Source organism: Oncorhynchus tshawytscha, linkage group LG08, assembly GCF_018296145.1.
Source record: "Oncorhynchus tshawytscha isolate Ot180627B linkage group LG08, Otsh_v2.0, whole genome shotgun sequence".
Taxonomy (NCBI): domain Eukaryota; kingdom Metazoa; phylum Chordata; class Actinopteri; order Salmoniformes; family Salmonidae; genus Oncorhynchus; species Oncorhynchus tshawytscha.
This window is the reverse complement of record NC_056436.1, coordinates 17,466,536-17,481,962: the sequence shown is the minus strand read 5'-3', so window position 1 is coordinate 17,481,962 and position 15,427 is coordinate 17,466,536. Positions and strand designations below refer to the sequence as shown.

Sequence of the window (15,427 nt, the reverse complement as noted above, 5' to 3'; positions counted from 1 at the left end):
TCCAAAAATTTAACCCTGTGGCACCCCCATAGAGACTATCAGAGGCCCGGACAACAAACCCTCCGATTTGACACACAACTCTATCAGAGAAGTAGTTGGTGAACCAGGCGAGGCAATCATTTGAGAAACCAAGGCTGTGGAGTCTGCCGATGAGGATGTGGTGATTGGTCATTAGAGATCTTCATTCAAGTTGTCTAGGGAAATGGTGCTTATTGTGACGTTTTGCATAAATGCATAATCTGTATTACCGTTGATTTCCAAATTTTGTTCCACAAGCCCCAAAGACAAAAGCAAACGCTTAAGACGTCCATCCGTCTGTAAATGCATGTCTAAAGGAGAGAACAGGCAATAGTAGAACACAGCGATCAGGTTCTATACTGATCAAAAATGTAAATGCAACATGAAACAATCTCAAAGATTTTACTGTGTTACAGTTCATATAAGGAAATCGGTCAATTTAAATAAATTCATTAGGCCCTAATCTATGGATTTCACATGACTGGGAATATAGATATGAATCTGTTGGTCACAGATACCTTAAAAATAGGTAGGGGCGTGGATCAGAAAAAGTCAGTATCTGGTGACCATTTCCCTCATGCAACGTGACACATCTCCTTAGAATCAAGATGATCAGGCTGTTTATTGTGGCATGTAGAATGTTGTCCCACTCTTCTACAAAAGCTGTGCAAAGTTGCTTTATATTGGTAGGAACACGATATCGTACACGTCGAGCCTGAACATCCCGAACATGCTCAATGGGTGAGGTGAGTATGCAGGCCATAGAAAAACTGGGACATTTTCAGTTTCCAGGAATTGTGTACAGATCCTTGCGACATGGGGCTGTGCATTATCATGCTGAAACATGGTGGCAGATGAATGGCACGACAATGGGCCTCAGGATCGCATTCAAAATGCCATCAATAAAATACAATTGTGTTCGTTGTCCATAGCTTATGCCTGCCCATACCATATCCCCACCACAGGGCTCTCTGTTGACATCAGCAAACCCACATGACGCCATACTCGTCTTCGGTTGTGAGGCCTGATGGACGTACTGCCAAATGCTCTAAAACAATGGAGGTGGCTTATGGTAGAGAAATGAACATTCAATTTGCAATTGCATGCACCCTCAACTTGAGACATCTGTGGCCTTTTGTACCCAGCACAAGGTGCACCTGTGTAATGTCATTCTGTTTAATATACCACACCTGTCAAGTGGATGGATTATATTGGCAAAGGAGAAATGCTCACTAACAGGGATGTAAACAGATTTGTGCATAACATTTGAGAGGAATAAGCTTTTTGTTCATCTTTTATTTCAGCTCATGAAACCAACACATTACATGTTGCATTTATTTTTGTTCAGTGTACAAATGAAGTAAGCCAAAGATGTGTCCCTTTATATCCTTCTCATTTATGCCACCTATATGTCATACCTGTAGTAGAACAGACCCACACAAACAGTTCAGGCACCCACGTTACTATAAAAAGATTAAGGGCTCCATTCAAACCATATCAAATGCAGCGATACAGAGTTCACAATATAAATTATTTAAAAGTAATTTCTGAATGAGCCAACATATGAAGCATTTACCATGAATGTAGTCTCCGCCAACGCTAGAACATTGCCTTTAAAATTTATATTGGGCTGTGGTGCCAAATTTCCACAAAATTGATTGAATAGAGCCCTAAATAAAAAGGAAAACAAGGTCACCCCCCCAGAAAAAGTACAAAGTTGTACAGCTTCAGTGGGGTTCTTTGTCCCAATCTGCTTCCATCACACAAACCTGACCGATAAGTAACAGCAATTGAAGTAAAACAAAGTGTGTCATAATTCTGAGAAGAACACTAAGGTCATGCCCCTTGTTTGGCATTTGTCAGTATTAAAAAAATCCTTACATGAACCATTTTGTAGTAATGCAGCATGAAGGTCATCAACTGCATCCCAAATGGCACTCTAATTCCCTATGTTTTGATTTATTTAACCAGGCAAATCAGTTAAGAACAAATTCTTGTTTACAATGACGGCCTACACTGGGCCAATTGGGAGTCTCATATGGCGGCGCCTGGAAGCAAACCAGGGTCTGTAGTGACGCCTCTAGCACTGAGATGCTGCGCCACTCAGTGTAATGCACTACTTTTGACCCCCAAAAAATAAACATTAAGAACTGACAATAAGTATGGGTACACAGGACAGTCCAGATGTCAGGAGGAAAGTAACAGGATAGAATGAAGCCACATTTGTACGTCTCATATCCAGTGCAATGCTGTGGCATTCCTTAGTCTTGACATTTTCAATCAACGTAAGTTAATGCAACTGCCGGTCCAGTCTCTTTTGAATAGTCTTCTCACAATCACTGGGATGGAGAGCAGAGCACCCAAAGTCTTTGCGAGAGAGACTACTCATTGAACAACAACGTCCCCAAAAGTCAGTCTTTCTCACTATAAACATTTTCACCAGAAGAATCACTGCTGCGATTTCAATGACACCTTTCTAGTAAAAACAAAATATCCCTTCTTGGTGGTTGCAGAGCAGGGCAGGAGTTGACTACAGGCAGAGAATGGAGCAGAACTCTCTCTGTGTTTGGGTATGTGGTATTCTGTATAGCTCCATCAGTCCAGCCTGTCCTGGGGTGTATTCATTAGAAACCAAATGGACTATAACAAGGAGGGACTAAATTAACTTGTCCAATAAGAAACCCTAGTTTTTATTCTACATTACAAAACGTTAATTTATATATATTTTTGCACTAATGAATACAACCCTGGCCAGTGAGCCTCCAGGCTTCTCTCCCTCAGCGCTGGCCGGTGTAGGCCCGGAACCAGGAGGTGACGGAGGCAGCTGCTGAGGAGATCATGCCCCCGGCCTGGCCCACAGGCTGAGACACCTGCATGGCCATGCTCTGGGACAGGTCCATGGGCTGGGAGGGGATGTCACAGAAGCGTGGGCTGGGGACCGTCTCCCAGTCTGTCCCCAGGTCTGTCTCCTCGTCCGTCACCATCTCGTCTCCGCTCTCCTCCGCAGGGCCGGCCGCCTCCGGCTCCACAAACTCCATGGAGTCCTCCAGGTCTGCAGTCACCTCGTATGGACCCGTCCTGCACAGAGGGAGATTGCGTCCCAAATGGCACCCTATTCAAAATAGAATGCACAACTTTTGACCAGGGATTTTCTTACCTGCCCAGGTTCTTGTTGTCAGGAGAGACTAGGAACATGATGTTCCTCAGGGTGTGGTGAGGGTGCAGCAGCTCACTCTCAACATGCTGCAGGAGAATACACAAAACTGGTAAGTGCAGGGTGTCCACCCTCAGTGTGGCTGAAAACTTACATTGGTGATGTAATCTCACTTCCTTGTCATAAAATACATTGTACAAAGACAAATATGATTCATGTTCTGAATGGTTCAGTAGGGTCTTTCTGTAACATATCATTACCATTATATCCCAAAAGTTGGATTTCGTGGCCTAATACATCTGCTAATAAGCGCTGAGCTCTGTTGACATAGCGGTGCGCTTTCTCACAGCGACTTAAGGATTATACATGGCTGTGGTGGTCGTCTGCAAAGTTGTTTCCGCGGATCGCAAAAAGCCAAATGAACTCACAGTTAAATGTAAAAAGCTCACAGTACACTCATTTCACACAGATTGGCTTGTTTTTGTCAGAAATCCAAATAAGAACTGGAATTTCACACTCTGTATGCGTGTATAAAAAGGTATAATGAAATCAAACGCGTATAGTAAAATACCAGGTCATGTCTCAAAATCAATACCCATCTTACCCCTATTTTGACATTGTAGCATTTGTGGCTCAAATCCCATTCAAGTCACAGGACCGATATTTACATTTTTCACATGTTCAAAACATCTATAATTGACTTTGTAAAGTTTCACAATCATTAAAAAAAAATGATTTCGATACTTTGGGGTTGTTTGGACATGAGCAAAAAATGCTAATATCGGTCCCATGACTTGAATGGGATTTGTGCCACGAATGCTAAAACTTTAGCATGTAGACACCATGCCAGAGAAAATAAACCAAAGCATGGATTTCTGTCATACTGTGCAAGCACTATGGACAAGGTAAGGAAACCAAATGTGTCATTTTGTAAATCTGGGTGAACTATCCCAAACACTGCTTAGAACTCAGAAGAGCAGCAGAACGGCAAGGGGAGAAAACAGAGGAACCATGCTCTGTAGTACCTGTGAGAAGCAGAGGTGAAGGATGTTGGTGTTGAGCTTGGTGACAGCACGGGTGAACCTGTACCTGCTCAGGCTGTCACCACAGAACTCACTGTTGCACAACTTCTTGGGCAGATTGACATCCAGGATATGAGAGAGGATGTTGATGAGCTGGGTAGCATAGCAAAGAGCTGCACTGATGGTGTGGGCTGGGTTGATGTGGTCCAGCTCTGGAAATGAAAGCTCTTAATGATCACAAATAGCCTTGGCACAGTACAAGTAAATATTGTAAATCGTTAATCTCCAAGGACAAGATGTTCCTCTCAATCAGCTAGTAGTTTCTTCTTTTGGTAAGTGTGTGGCGCTACAAAAGTATACTAAAATATATGCACTAACTGTACTGTAGGTCACTTTGAATAAAAGCATGCACTAAATAGCAAACGCAATCATTACATACGTATTTTACTAAAAAGTCCTACCTGGCCCCTCATTGGTGCTCTTGTCTTCCACCCAGCTGTAATAGGGGGAGCAGTCCCCGTTGCTAGGCAGCGTGACCCTGGGTCCGGTGATGCTAATGCTGGTTTCGCCATTCTGGTCGTCCCAGATCCAGCGCCCTGACAGGTAGGTGGTGCGACGGGCCTCAGCCAGCTCACTCACCGTGCTGGAGGTCAAAGCCAGGTCACACTCTGACAACATGTCTGCTGGGTCCCTGAGAGACAGAGGAGCAGAGAGGAACATCTCTAAAACTCTTCAACAAGTAGTTGAGAGGGCCTATACTTGATATCTATTGTTAAAGCATCAAATCCCTGGACAGACTATTGGTCCTGTCCTTGAAAAAAACTAAAAGCCCCGAGTCATATTCCAGCCAGCCATGGAGTAATACAGTATATAAACTAAACTCAGCAAAAAAAAGAAACATCCTCTCACTGTCAACTGCATTAATTTCAGCAAACTTAACGTGTAAATATTTGTATGAAACATAACAAGATTCAACAACTGAGACATAAACTGAAGAAGTTCCACAGACTTGTGACTAACAGATCTTGAATAATGTGTCCCTGAACAAAGGGGGGGGTCAAAATCAAAAGTCAGTATCTGGTGTGGCCACCATTAAGTACTGCAGTGCATCTCCTCCTCATGGACTGCACCAGATTTGCCAGTTCTTGCTGTGAGACGTTACCCCACTCTTCCACCTGCAAGTTCCCAGATATTTCTGTGTGTGTGTGTGGGGGGGAACGACAAAACCGCGACTAGTCAGTGAACAGAGCTTTTTGCCAGTCTTGTCTGGTCCAGGGACGGTGGGTTTGTGCCTGTAGGCGACGTTGTTGCCGGTGATGTCTGGTGAGGACCAGCCTTACAACAGGCCTATAAGCCCTCAGTCCAGCCTCTCTCAGCCTATTGCAGACAGTCTAAGCACCGATGCACCGATGGAGGGATTGTGCGGTCCTGGTATAACTCGGGCAGTTGTTGTTGCCATCCTGTACCTGTCCCACAGGTGTGATGTTCGTATGTACCGATCCTATGCAGGTGTTGTTACACGTGGTCTGCCACTGCGAGGACGATCAGCGCTCCGTCCTGTCTCCCTGTATCGCTGCCTTAGGCGTCTCACAGTACGGACATTGCAATTTATTGCCCTGGCCACATCTGCAGTCCTCATGCCTCCTTGCAGCATGCCTAAGGCACGTTCACACAGATGAGCAGGGACCCTGGGCATCCTTCTTTTGGTGTTTTCAGAGTCAGTTGAAAGGCCTCTTTAGTGTCCTAAGTTTTAATAACTGTGACCTTAATTGCCTACCGTCTGTAAGCTGTTAGTGTCTTAACGACCGTTCCACAGGTGCATGTTCATTCATTGTTTATGGTTCATTGAACAAAGATGGGAAACAGTGTTTAAACCCTTTACGATGAAGATCTGTGAAGTTATTTGGATTTTTACAAATGATCTTTCAAAGACAGGGTCCTGAAAAGGGGACGTTTCTTTATTTGCTCAGTTTATAAGAAACCCAGGGAGGTCTCTGAGGAGTAGTGGTACAGGCAATGGGAGGATAACTGACTTGACATCTGTGCACTTCCTTTCTTCTTAGGGCTGTGTGTGTCACCATATGCACATTTATTTTTGGGGAGTAAGGGAAACCATGTTGCTGATACTGATGAGGAATCGCGGGATCGCTTCCTTTACCACTTCCCACTCCCTCACAACCTTCTCCTGACCCCTGATCTCTAACCCCTCCTCAGGTCCTCTGAGATTGTGAACACTTTAACGGAGGTCAGAATTCTCAATCCTCAAAAGGATTATGTCAGGGTATTCTATTCACCCAGCAGTTGGTGGAGGGCACTCCTCAAACATTGAATAATTAGAGCAGTTTGCCAGTAGGAAGGTGTAGCAAGCTCATTGGATGGCTACAAGAAGCGTGTCTACAGTTATCTTGGCCAAAGGCTGTGGCCAACCAAGTACTAGCTCCGGGTGCCAATAATTTTGTCCAAGCATTTGTCTTTATTTTTTCAATTAAATTTGTAAACTTAAATAAAAATAAAAAATAAAATAAAAATAAAAATAAATAAAAATAAAATTGGATCTGCAACGTTGAAAATCCAATAGGCGACTATTATTTTTCAGCTTATTTGAAAAAAATATGAAATATATTAGCATCCAAATATATTTATACATATACATAAATATATACATATAAAGCCCTGCTGCATGAGGTACAGCATCACTGACCTGCTGCCCTGCTTCTCCTCCTGTGTTGGGAAGATGTGAGCAGTGAGCTCCAGGATGTGTCCCTTGCGGACCTCAGCCAGGTGATCCAGACGACCCTGCAGCTCCTTGCCCTTCTTCTCCAGCAGTTCTCCCAGCCGCTGGTTGTGTCTCTCGATCTTGTCCCTCTTCTCCTGGTGGCGGCTGGCCCGCCGCTGCAGCCTCTGGCTCTCCTCCTGGGAGCGAAGCAGCAGGTCCTTACCTGCGGGTGAGATGGACAGATACTATGTTGATTAATATGTTTAATGGACGCATCCCAAATGGAAAAAGTTGGACTATATATGGAATATAATGCCATTTGGGAAGCATCCAATGTCTTCCACTATTTCAAATGTCAGGTTTCATAAAGACATTACGCAGAAAGTATAAAGACAATACATTAAAATGTAAACACCCAGGGTCATTTGTCACCGATTTGAATGTCCGTTGGGGCCATGTAACTCACCACTCTTCACCTCTTCGTTCCCACAGCCAATGGCCTCCTTCAGCTGCTCAATCTTCATCTTGCATGACATCATCTTCCATTTCTGAATGAAACCGAACACATTACATTTGAAAAGAATAGGCAGGATATTGAAACATAGAAACACAACACAGACAGAGAGGCTACATCGCGTAGGGCAAAGTAAATTAAGTTGATCATGTTCTTGTGTGTTGTCATAACTTTGATTACCAGCTGATCTGCCTGGACCTTCTTATCCATGGCAGTAATGACCCTGGGAAAAGAGTGTAGATTTATTCATATGATTAATATAAGGATGAAACATTCCTGTATGCAGAAACGATTGAAAACAAAGAGCAAAGTAGTAAGATATTATTCAGTCATTTTTTAACTGCAACTGGTCTTTATTTATTTTTTTACCTCTGTTCAAGAAGATCTTTCTTCTCCGTCAGCATTTTAAGTCTTGTCAATTTTTCAGTGTATCTATAAAAAAATATATATTTAAAAAAAGTCATTAATAACCCAATGGCATGAACATGTTCTCTCTGATTGCAGCTCAGCAGAATGAGTGAAGTGCCCCCAACATACTCCAAGCACAGGAATTGAGTGGCTTAGAACTAGCTACTTTACAAAAACAAGATGAGATTCATTTAACTATAGAGAAACTAAAGTAACTGCCATTAGACTACTAGCTAGTCATTGAATTCTGGAAACTCACAAAAACATGATAGCACATGCCAATGTAAGTAAAGTATTAGGCCAATGACCCTTCACTAACAAAGAGCCGTGACACCACGTGTCATGAGTTATTTTTAGTTTCACTACGTTAGCTACGTGTTATGTTCCCCAAACAGTTACTGGGTGTAACGTTCCATGGTTCGCTTGTAAACAAACTACCTTGCTAGCTAGCCAACTAACAACGACCTGGTGTTAAGAGCTAACGTTTTGTTTATGGCAATGCTAGCTTCTTGTAAATAAAGCTAGCCAGCTATCATGTTTGTTCGATTGTTGAGTGCTAAAATGATTAGCTGATGATGCCGCATAAGTCGTCATCAGTGCCATTACTTAGAGCCGTGTTTTGAAGTTAGTTAAATGTTAACACGCACAGTTCGGGGTTTCTACCGTCGAAGTACACGAAATCCCCTGCCTGGATGCATCGGGCACAAGTCAGCCTGCGCCTGGCGGTGTTGCAGAGAGGACATCTCTCCACTGCGACATACAGACCCTCCGCGTCGTCCACCGACTCCACCATCAGTGATCCAGGGGAACCTGCGGTGGTTGTGGTGTGTAGGTGGTGCGAGCGAAGTGGTGGCCGAGCACCGGGCAGTGCTCCCAAAGTCCCTTCGCTAGGGCCGAGGGCTCGGACTTCGCTTCCCGCTGAGGATGCCATGGAACTGCCGTTCAAGCGCTAGCTTACCTAGCAAAATAACTGCTACTCTGGCTAACTACCTACATAACTACTGGTATACTGTCTGACACTCTTCGTTGCTTCTTGTTAAGGGTATACGGTCTTCATTTTCGGTTATTTGGCAAAGCCGGCTATTAGCTAACGTTACCTAGCAAACTGTGTCACTGTTTTTTTGCGTGACATGGTTTGTTTATGTACGAATGGTCACGTGACCACACGTATAATCTGAGTCCATGCACATATCTGTTTACTTTTGAATGTAGCTAATCTTTGTTTTTTTTAATATGGTCTATGCTACAGATAGATATAATATTTGCTGTATGGCAGGGATAGACAACTTTGATGGTGGTAGGGGGCACAAAAAAACAACTCCTCACCAAATTGCGAGCAAAACATTTTAGCAGCCACCCAATATTTACCAGTTTCTAAACCCAGAGGCGCAACATCGCGAGACTTCTGGGAACGCTTGCGAAACAGACCGTAATAAATGAGAGAAGTGAAACCTAGATTCGATCCAATGTTCAATTACTTTAAACTTGCTATTACTCTAACCTCGTGAGTGACAGACCCACGTTTTCGTCAAAAACGACTTTAGATTGAAGGAGTGCCTTTGATTTTGACGGGCTGCATATGCGCAGTTCGGTGCGAGTCGACTGTTAGACACGATGACGTGTATATAGGCATGAGTTTTAGCCACAGAGAACAATTCGATTTTTAGAGAGGTTTAGTTATAAAAAAAGAAATTAAGAAGCTTTGGTTTAGCAAGCCAACGTCGCAATCACAACGTCTAAAAGTGTGGTCGGGGATTTCTATTGGAGAAGCAGTTTCAGCCCATTTTCATACTGCAGCTACTGTCTTTTGTGCAATGTTACATTGTGCATTTTTTGCCATGGGGTGTAAAGAAAATGCCGTTTTAAAGCAAGTTTGCTGTAATTTGACACATTTTGATGGGGTAGAGAGGAGATTTAGCGATTTTATAACTAATTTCATGCAATTCTACTAATTTTGCCATGAGGCAGAGAGGAATATTTGCAGGTTTTAATGATATCTTTGAGAGAGACTAACATCAATGGGACCCCACAGCCTGTAATTCAATCATGATTACTACATTTAGAAAGCTGGCCGCTAGACTAATTTACCAATCATTTTAGCTGACATGGGCTAATTGAGTGACTGACAAACTGCTGATGCCAAATCAAAGTTTGTCACGTGCGCTGAATACAACAAATAGCCCTTACAGTGAAATGCTTACTTACAGGCTCTAACCAATAGTGCGAAAAAAGGTGTGTGTGGGTAAGTAAAGAAATAAAACAGTAAAAAGACATTTGAAAATAACAGTAGCAAGGCTATATACAGACACCTGTTAGTCAGGCTTATTGAGGTAGTATGTACATATGGTTAAAGTGACTATGCATAGATGATGAACAGAGAGTAGCAGTAGCGTAAAGAGGGGTTGGCGGGTGGTGGGACAATGCAGATAGGCCGGTTAGCCTATGTGCGGGAGCACATTGAATTTCACCTTGTTTATTCTAATATTCTCTCTTGCAACAGTAAATTGGAAATGTATCTGAGCCTTCAAATGAGGGGTGGCGGGCTTGTCAGTTGCTTATACCTGCTGTAAGGAGATGGTTACTTTACATGTGGATGGGATCAGTGTAACTCACACCTGTAATGTACACTCTGATATGAAAACAAGCATGTTTAATTATTACTAGCTCTAGAAAACCCTGTAGTTATCTACACACAGTTGACTACAATTCCAATGCTGTTTTAAATGTTAGTAATCATCACTTGCAAAACTTTAAACATGCGGATATTCCCCTTTAATCAACGAAAGGTTTTCACAAAAAAAAAATGCACTTACTGCAGTAGTTTGAACTGATCCATATGCTGTGTGTGCATCCAGTTGACGAACTACACTTCCGAGTTACGCTTACGCAGGTGTTCGGAGCACACTAGATAGCTAATTAGCACAGGTGGCTGCCTGTAAATAAGCGCTGTAATATGGCCACATGGGAACCCTAACCCTATAAAGGTGTGTAGTAATTGAACCTTTGGATTTAGAAAATATTTCTGATATGTTCCTTATGTTTCCAAAATCGTGCCGCAAGCGATGTGTTTTAACGTTCGAACGAGCGTTTGTGCTCCAAAACTCCCCCGCCAGAAGATGCTGTCAAAGATTTTTATAAATACTTCAAGATTTACCACAGCCTGTCGTTTCCAATGGGAGCACATTAATCATAGTTGGCAGAACAAGCAAGGAGGTGGGCAGAGCCAATCACGAGCTAGCAAGATCCCGTTGGCTCGTTCTAAATATTTGCATATTTCCGTTAGGGAACACCTACTCTGTGAGGTGCGCCAGTGCAATAACTCAATTCACCCTTGCATTCCTTCTAAACAATGGATTTTATTTTTAAACTTTGGCAAAGGGTAAAGTCAACAAAAATGTGTCAACTCTGTTCGTAACAGATTGTTGTTTTGGGAACAGAAATTGTAATTGAGATAAAGTTTCATCCATGAGAAAATTTGCCGAATGTCGGCCAAAATTCACTCACCACCATATTTGGTGGCAAGTAGAAATGCCAACCGGATGCTTCAGATTTATACATCTGTGATACTATCGTCAATAGGCGCTAAAGGTGCTTAGCGTCTACGAATGGGTTAGATGTATTACATGCAAACTTTGCTATAATTCATTTCTCTGAGATGGTCAATATTACATTACAGATTCATCCATCCACCATTACAAAATTATAAAAGTACATAAGTGCACCATACACACTTTCCACAAGTATAGCCAACACTCAAAATTATTATTTTTTGGACACATTCATGTTTGTAAATAAATGTAGATTCATTTTATTCACCCATATCAGCATTAGAATTGCACTACTTATTGCTTTCTGAATCCTTTCAGAATGGGGTAGATGTTCTCAAAGGCTTCATAGATCTCTCCACGTTCCTTAGCCCCTGAAAGAAAATGTACAGAAGATCTGGTTGCATTTTGTTAATGGAAACTTTACAATGTAAAAAGCAAGCATCTGAAGCATGTCAACATAGCATGGTGGTGTGTGGAAGTCAGACAGAGAAAACACCAGTGGTCAACATACATACCTGTCAGAACCACTTTTCCAGACACAAAGATCAGTAAGACAATACGTGGTTTCACCATACGGTAGATCAAACCAGGAAACAGCTCTGGCTCATAACTAGAGGGCCCAAAACCACACAGTTAGTTAAAGGGAGCCATTTAGAAACATCTAAATATATGGCTCTGGTTACAGGAGAATAGGTTGCTCAGTGCTCAGGTCTGGGGTATATTTGACTATGCTGTAAAAAAGAAAAAGAACATTTAATACTGGGAATCCTCTGAATATCAGTAGGTCCAGTGTGTCGGGTAGAGTAAGCCATAAGGCTATTATGAAAACCTTTAAATTAAACCTATTTGGGCTTAAACTCTACAAAAGAAAATGATAGTGGAGCCGCAAAAGCACTTCTGTGCAAGGGTGTTTATTTACACAGTCAAAACAAAACATGAGTACTGCAGCACTAATATACATAGTGTCAAATAAAATAAATTGATGCTCATGTATGGGGTCGGAAGGCCTCAAGCTCTTGTAATTGTCAAAGTATTCTTAACTGTACACTAAGTGTTTTACTCCACCCCCCCCCTGTAAAAAGGAATTAATAAAGGAAAACATTAACTTCAGCATTCAATCAACATAATGGACAGAATTTCTCTGACTAAAGGGGGTCAGTACTTTACAGAGCAGACACTCAATATGTCACAGTGAGTGTACCTGCTGAACTGCTGATGAGTCAGCACCAGACCCTCCAGCCGAATGGGGAAGCAGACATCACAACTTCCCACCATGTTCTGGATCTTGAAGTCCAGGAATTTGGCGGGAAAGCCCAATTTCTGCACCACACGGGCATACTTGCGGGCAGCCAGTCGAGACTGCTCCTCGCTGGCAGAATAGACAGCAAAAACAGGAGTTGCTTGAGGAATGAGGGGATCATCTTTATCCACTTTGGGACAAGGGCTCAATGAGCTCCCTCCCCTTTCTCCTATCCTTGAGCAATGACAGGTGTAGTACAGCAAATTATTTATTTAGAGTAAATCATCTAAGAGTGGGCCCTGGTAAATGACAGCGTATCAGTGTTCAATAGGGCACACCGTAACAAAACATCTTGCAACAGAAAATAAACATGTGCTTTTATTGGACAAATTCAGGTTATATGTCCCTGTTTCTTAACACTTTATTTTCTACTGAACATGGTTCATGGTGTCTGTGGTGAACTGTTCTTCCTCCTCACCTCTTGGCTCCTGTGCAGACCATCTTTCCGGAGCTGAAGATGAGTGCTGTGGTCCTAGGTTCCCGTATTCTCATAATGACAGCAGCAAAACGCTGAAACAGAGTACAATGCCCACATCATGGCATGACACCACCATATTGACTTAAACATTGCCTGGGCTGGGCATACTTTGATTACCTTGGGGTTGTACTCAGCGTTTCTGGCTTGAAGAGCGATGGATTTCAGGTCCAGTGGGCAAGCCAGATTCACTGTAGATACAATATTCCTGCACATAAACAACAAATGAGCTCACTTGCTAGCACTCATCAATATATAGAGACTAGACAACTAGGAGGCCTTTTGAAATAGTACCCTATTCCCTTTATAGTGCACTACTTTTAATCTGAGCCTATCCTGGCCAATACCTGTATAGTGCACTAATTCATTTCCTAGGGTCATATTAATTAGTGCAAACCATAGCAAAACGTTTCACAACAGAAACCATTTAGAGCATTTGGTGTAAATGGTTTACGTTGCACTAATGGATGGGATCCTGGTTATCGTAACATCCATCACGCACTGTAACATGGGGATTATTCCAGAACTCTCAGCCACTGGAGTCATGGGGGTCATAGGCGTCATGGGACAGAAGGTAGAGCCTCCCGTCATGGCCGACTGGTTAGGGTCAGTCTCAGCAGACTCCTCAGGTCTGTAGCCATCGAACACGCGGTCTTGTGTCATGTTAGCATTAGTAGCAGCATTTCCACAGGTGTCCTCTGGCAGGTCATCAGGCAGGAAGCTGAGATCCAGATCCTCCCCGATGTCCTTCTCTGGTTGGCTCAACGAGGAGAGAAAGGATGGGTCCTGGAGCTGAGGGGCGCCTTGCAAGCCCAGGTCTCCTTCAAACAGGAAGCCAGAGGCATCCTAGAAATCACACCAGAGAAGAAAAAAATGAGTGGAATTAGATGCATCCTTTAGTCAGTTTATCTTGTGTCACTTGTCGATGAGACCAAGTGGAAAATTAGGATAAAATACCTGTTGGTTGAAGTCATTTAAAATCAAATGTTGAGGGTTGAGGTCAATTTTGTTAATTTTACTGAAAGATACACAGACTTCTTTCCTAATACTCAGACTTCTTTCTGTTTACCCTGGCAATAAGGACCACTGGCTACTTACTGGTACATTTCCAATTGGGTCATCAAAATAACTCTCCAATGCTGAATCTTCATCCATGATTGATCATGTAGGAACAGAGCCAGGATTTTTTTAGCAACAAGTGGGAGCCTTGGGGGCGTTCATTGACTGACAGGCGGCTAAATTGGCTACAGGTGTGAATGTCTATGCCCTGCAGGAGTAGCCTGTTTCTGATAACTAGGCCACAGTACATTGTGTGCTGAGAATGATATTATAATGAACCACAGTAGGGATTTAAAAGTTTTGATGCTCACCTGATTCTCATGCTATTTTGATAAATAAAAAAATATATACAATTATAATATTCAAGTCTGTCAGCAGAAGAGGGAGACAACTTGAGATGAACCTTAGAAATCGTTTTGTAGAAGTAGACCGACACATGAGCATTACAGGAGGTAAACAACTATGTACAGGAGGTAAACAAATATGGAATTACTGTATTTTAAGATTTCTACACAAATACCGTCGAATATTACATCTTTTTTTCTATAAATAATGTTCCTTGGGACGTTTAGAATATTGAATTAGCAGAATTAGCCCCCAAATATGATAATTTTAAACTGAATTGCTTTAACGTGCAATGTAATGGCAGAAAATCTAGATGCAGTGAAAAGGTGTGACAGACTTTCCTCAGGAGGCACATGGTGAGTTAAAACGTTAAAAAAGGTGACATTTGTAAAACTGGACAATCCTTTGCAAGCTACCCACTGAAGCAATAATATGAAATAAATTGTGTTCCTTCTATCTCAATAGATTCCCACGATATGAGTTATATTACCCATAAAACCTAGCAGTCAAACATGGAAATGATTCCAATCATTTTCCCACCATTCATTTTTCCCATAGGGGATTTTTAGAAACACGTCAAATAAGAGCTGTGTTTCGTGTAGACTTACCCTGTCGTGACATTTTGATAAGAGTGTAAATCTCTCTAGGACAAGGTGACTTATCAATATATTCACCTGTAATTAACCCTCAAAAATGAAATGCTAATTAGCTGCTAATGTGGCTATTATAAAGAACTACAAATGCCATAATGATCTGGACAAGACTGACGAATCGAGGCAAATGTAAGAATCTCTGGATTAACTATTTTAGCTAAATGTAGTAATTAATAATACCTGTTAGCAAAGGTGTCAGCTAGAGATGATGTGCA

At 42.2% G+C, this 15,427-nt stretch overlaps 2 protein-coding genes across 4 annotated transcripts; both read right to left on the bottom strand.

The window, feature by feature from the left end:
* Positions 1-1,283: 1,283 nt before the first annotated feature.
* Positions 1,284-10,978, bottom strand: LOC112256861 (beclin 1-associated autophagy-related key regulator). 2 transcript variants are annotated; one of them, XM_024430411.2, is made up of 9 exons: positions 10,646-10,978; positions 7,794-7,856; positions 7,605-7,647; positions 7,377-7,458; positions 6,896-7,133; positions 4,656-4,885; positions 4,198-4,406; positions 3,176-3,261; positions 1,284-3,096 (listed from the first exon to the last, which is right to left on the bottom strand). In XM_024430411.2, exons 1-9 carry the CDS (start codon positions 10,681-10,683, stop codon positions 2,796-2,798), a joined length of 1,290 nt encoding a protein of 429 aa, XP_024286179.1. In that variant the 5' UTR covers positions 10,684-10,978; the 3' UTR covers positions 1,284-2,795. The 2 variants fall into 2 exon arrangements, with proteins under 2 accessions (XP_024286179.1, XP_024286178.1); XM_024430410.2 differs by lacking the exon at positions 10,646-10,978 and adding an exon at positions 8,480-8,982.
* A 398-nt stretch (positions 10,979-11,376) lies between these two features.
* On the bottom strand, positions 11,377-14,467 carry LOC112256862 (TATA box-binding protein-like 2). Of its 2 annotated transcripts, XM_042325298.1 has the most exons (7): positions 14,254-14,467; positions 13,658-14,001; positions 13,276-13,363; positions 13,099-13,190; positions 12,582-12,749; positions 11,896-11,990; positions 11,377-11,751 (listed from the first exon to the last, which is right to left on the bottom strand). In XM_042325298.1, exons 1-7 carry the CDS (start codon positions 14,308-14,310, stop codon positions 11,675-11,677), a joined length of 921 nt encoding a protein of 306 aa, XP_042181232.1. In that variant the 5' UTR covers positions 14,311-14,467; the 3' UTR covers positions 11,377-11,674. The 2 variants fall into 2 exon arrangements, with proteins under 2 accessions (XP_042181232.1, XP_042181231.1); XM_042325297.1 differs by lacking the exon at positions 11,377-11,751 and having other exon boundaries at positions 11,759-11,990.
* Between the last annotated feature and the right edge of the window lie 960 nt (positions 14,468-15,427).

What these genes read in the sequence shown, in the direction of transcription:
- LOC112256861 (XM_024430410.2), bottom strand. Translation starts at nt 8,763, where the DNA reads ATGGCATCCTCAGCGGGAAGCGAAGTCCGAGCCCTCGGCCCTAGCGAA. An exon ending in GACGGTAGAAACCCCGAACT is followed by an intron (nt 7,857 to 8,479) that starts GTGCGTGTTAAC and finishes ATTTTTTTATAG; the next exon opens with ATACACTGAAAAATTGACAA. An exon ending in AGGTCCAGGCAGATCAGCTG is followed by an intron (nt 7,459 to 7,604) that starts GTAATCAAAGTT and finishes GGTTTCATTCAG; the next exon opens with AAATGGAAGATGATGTCATG.
- LOC112256862 (XM_042325297.1), bottom strand. Translation starts at nt 14,310, where the DNA reads ATGGATGAAGATTCAGCATTGGAGAGTTATTTTGATGACCCAATTGGA. An exon ending in ACCCAATTGGAAATGTACCA is followed by an intron (nt 14,002 to 14,253) that starts GTAAGTAGCCAG and finishes TGTGATTTCTAG; the next exon opens with GATGCCTCTGGCTTCCTGTT. An exon ending in ACGCTGAGTACAACCCCAAG is followed by an intron (nt 13,191 to 13,275) that starts GTAATCAAAGTA and finishes ACTCTGTTTCAG; the next exon opens with CGTTTTGCTGCTGTCATTAT.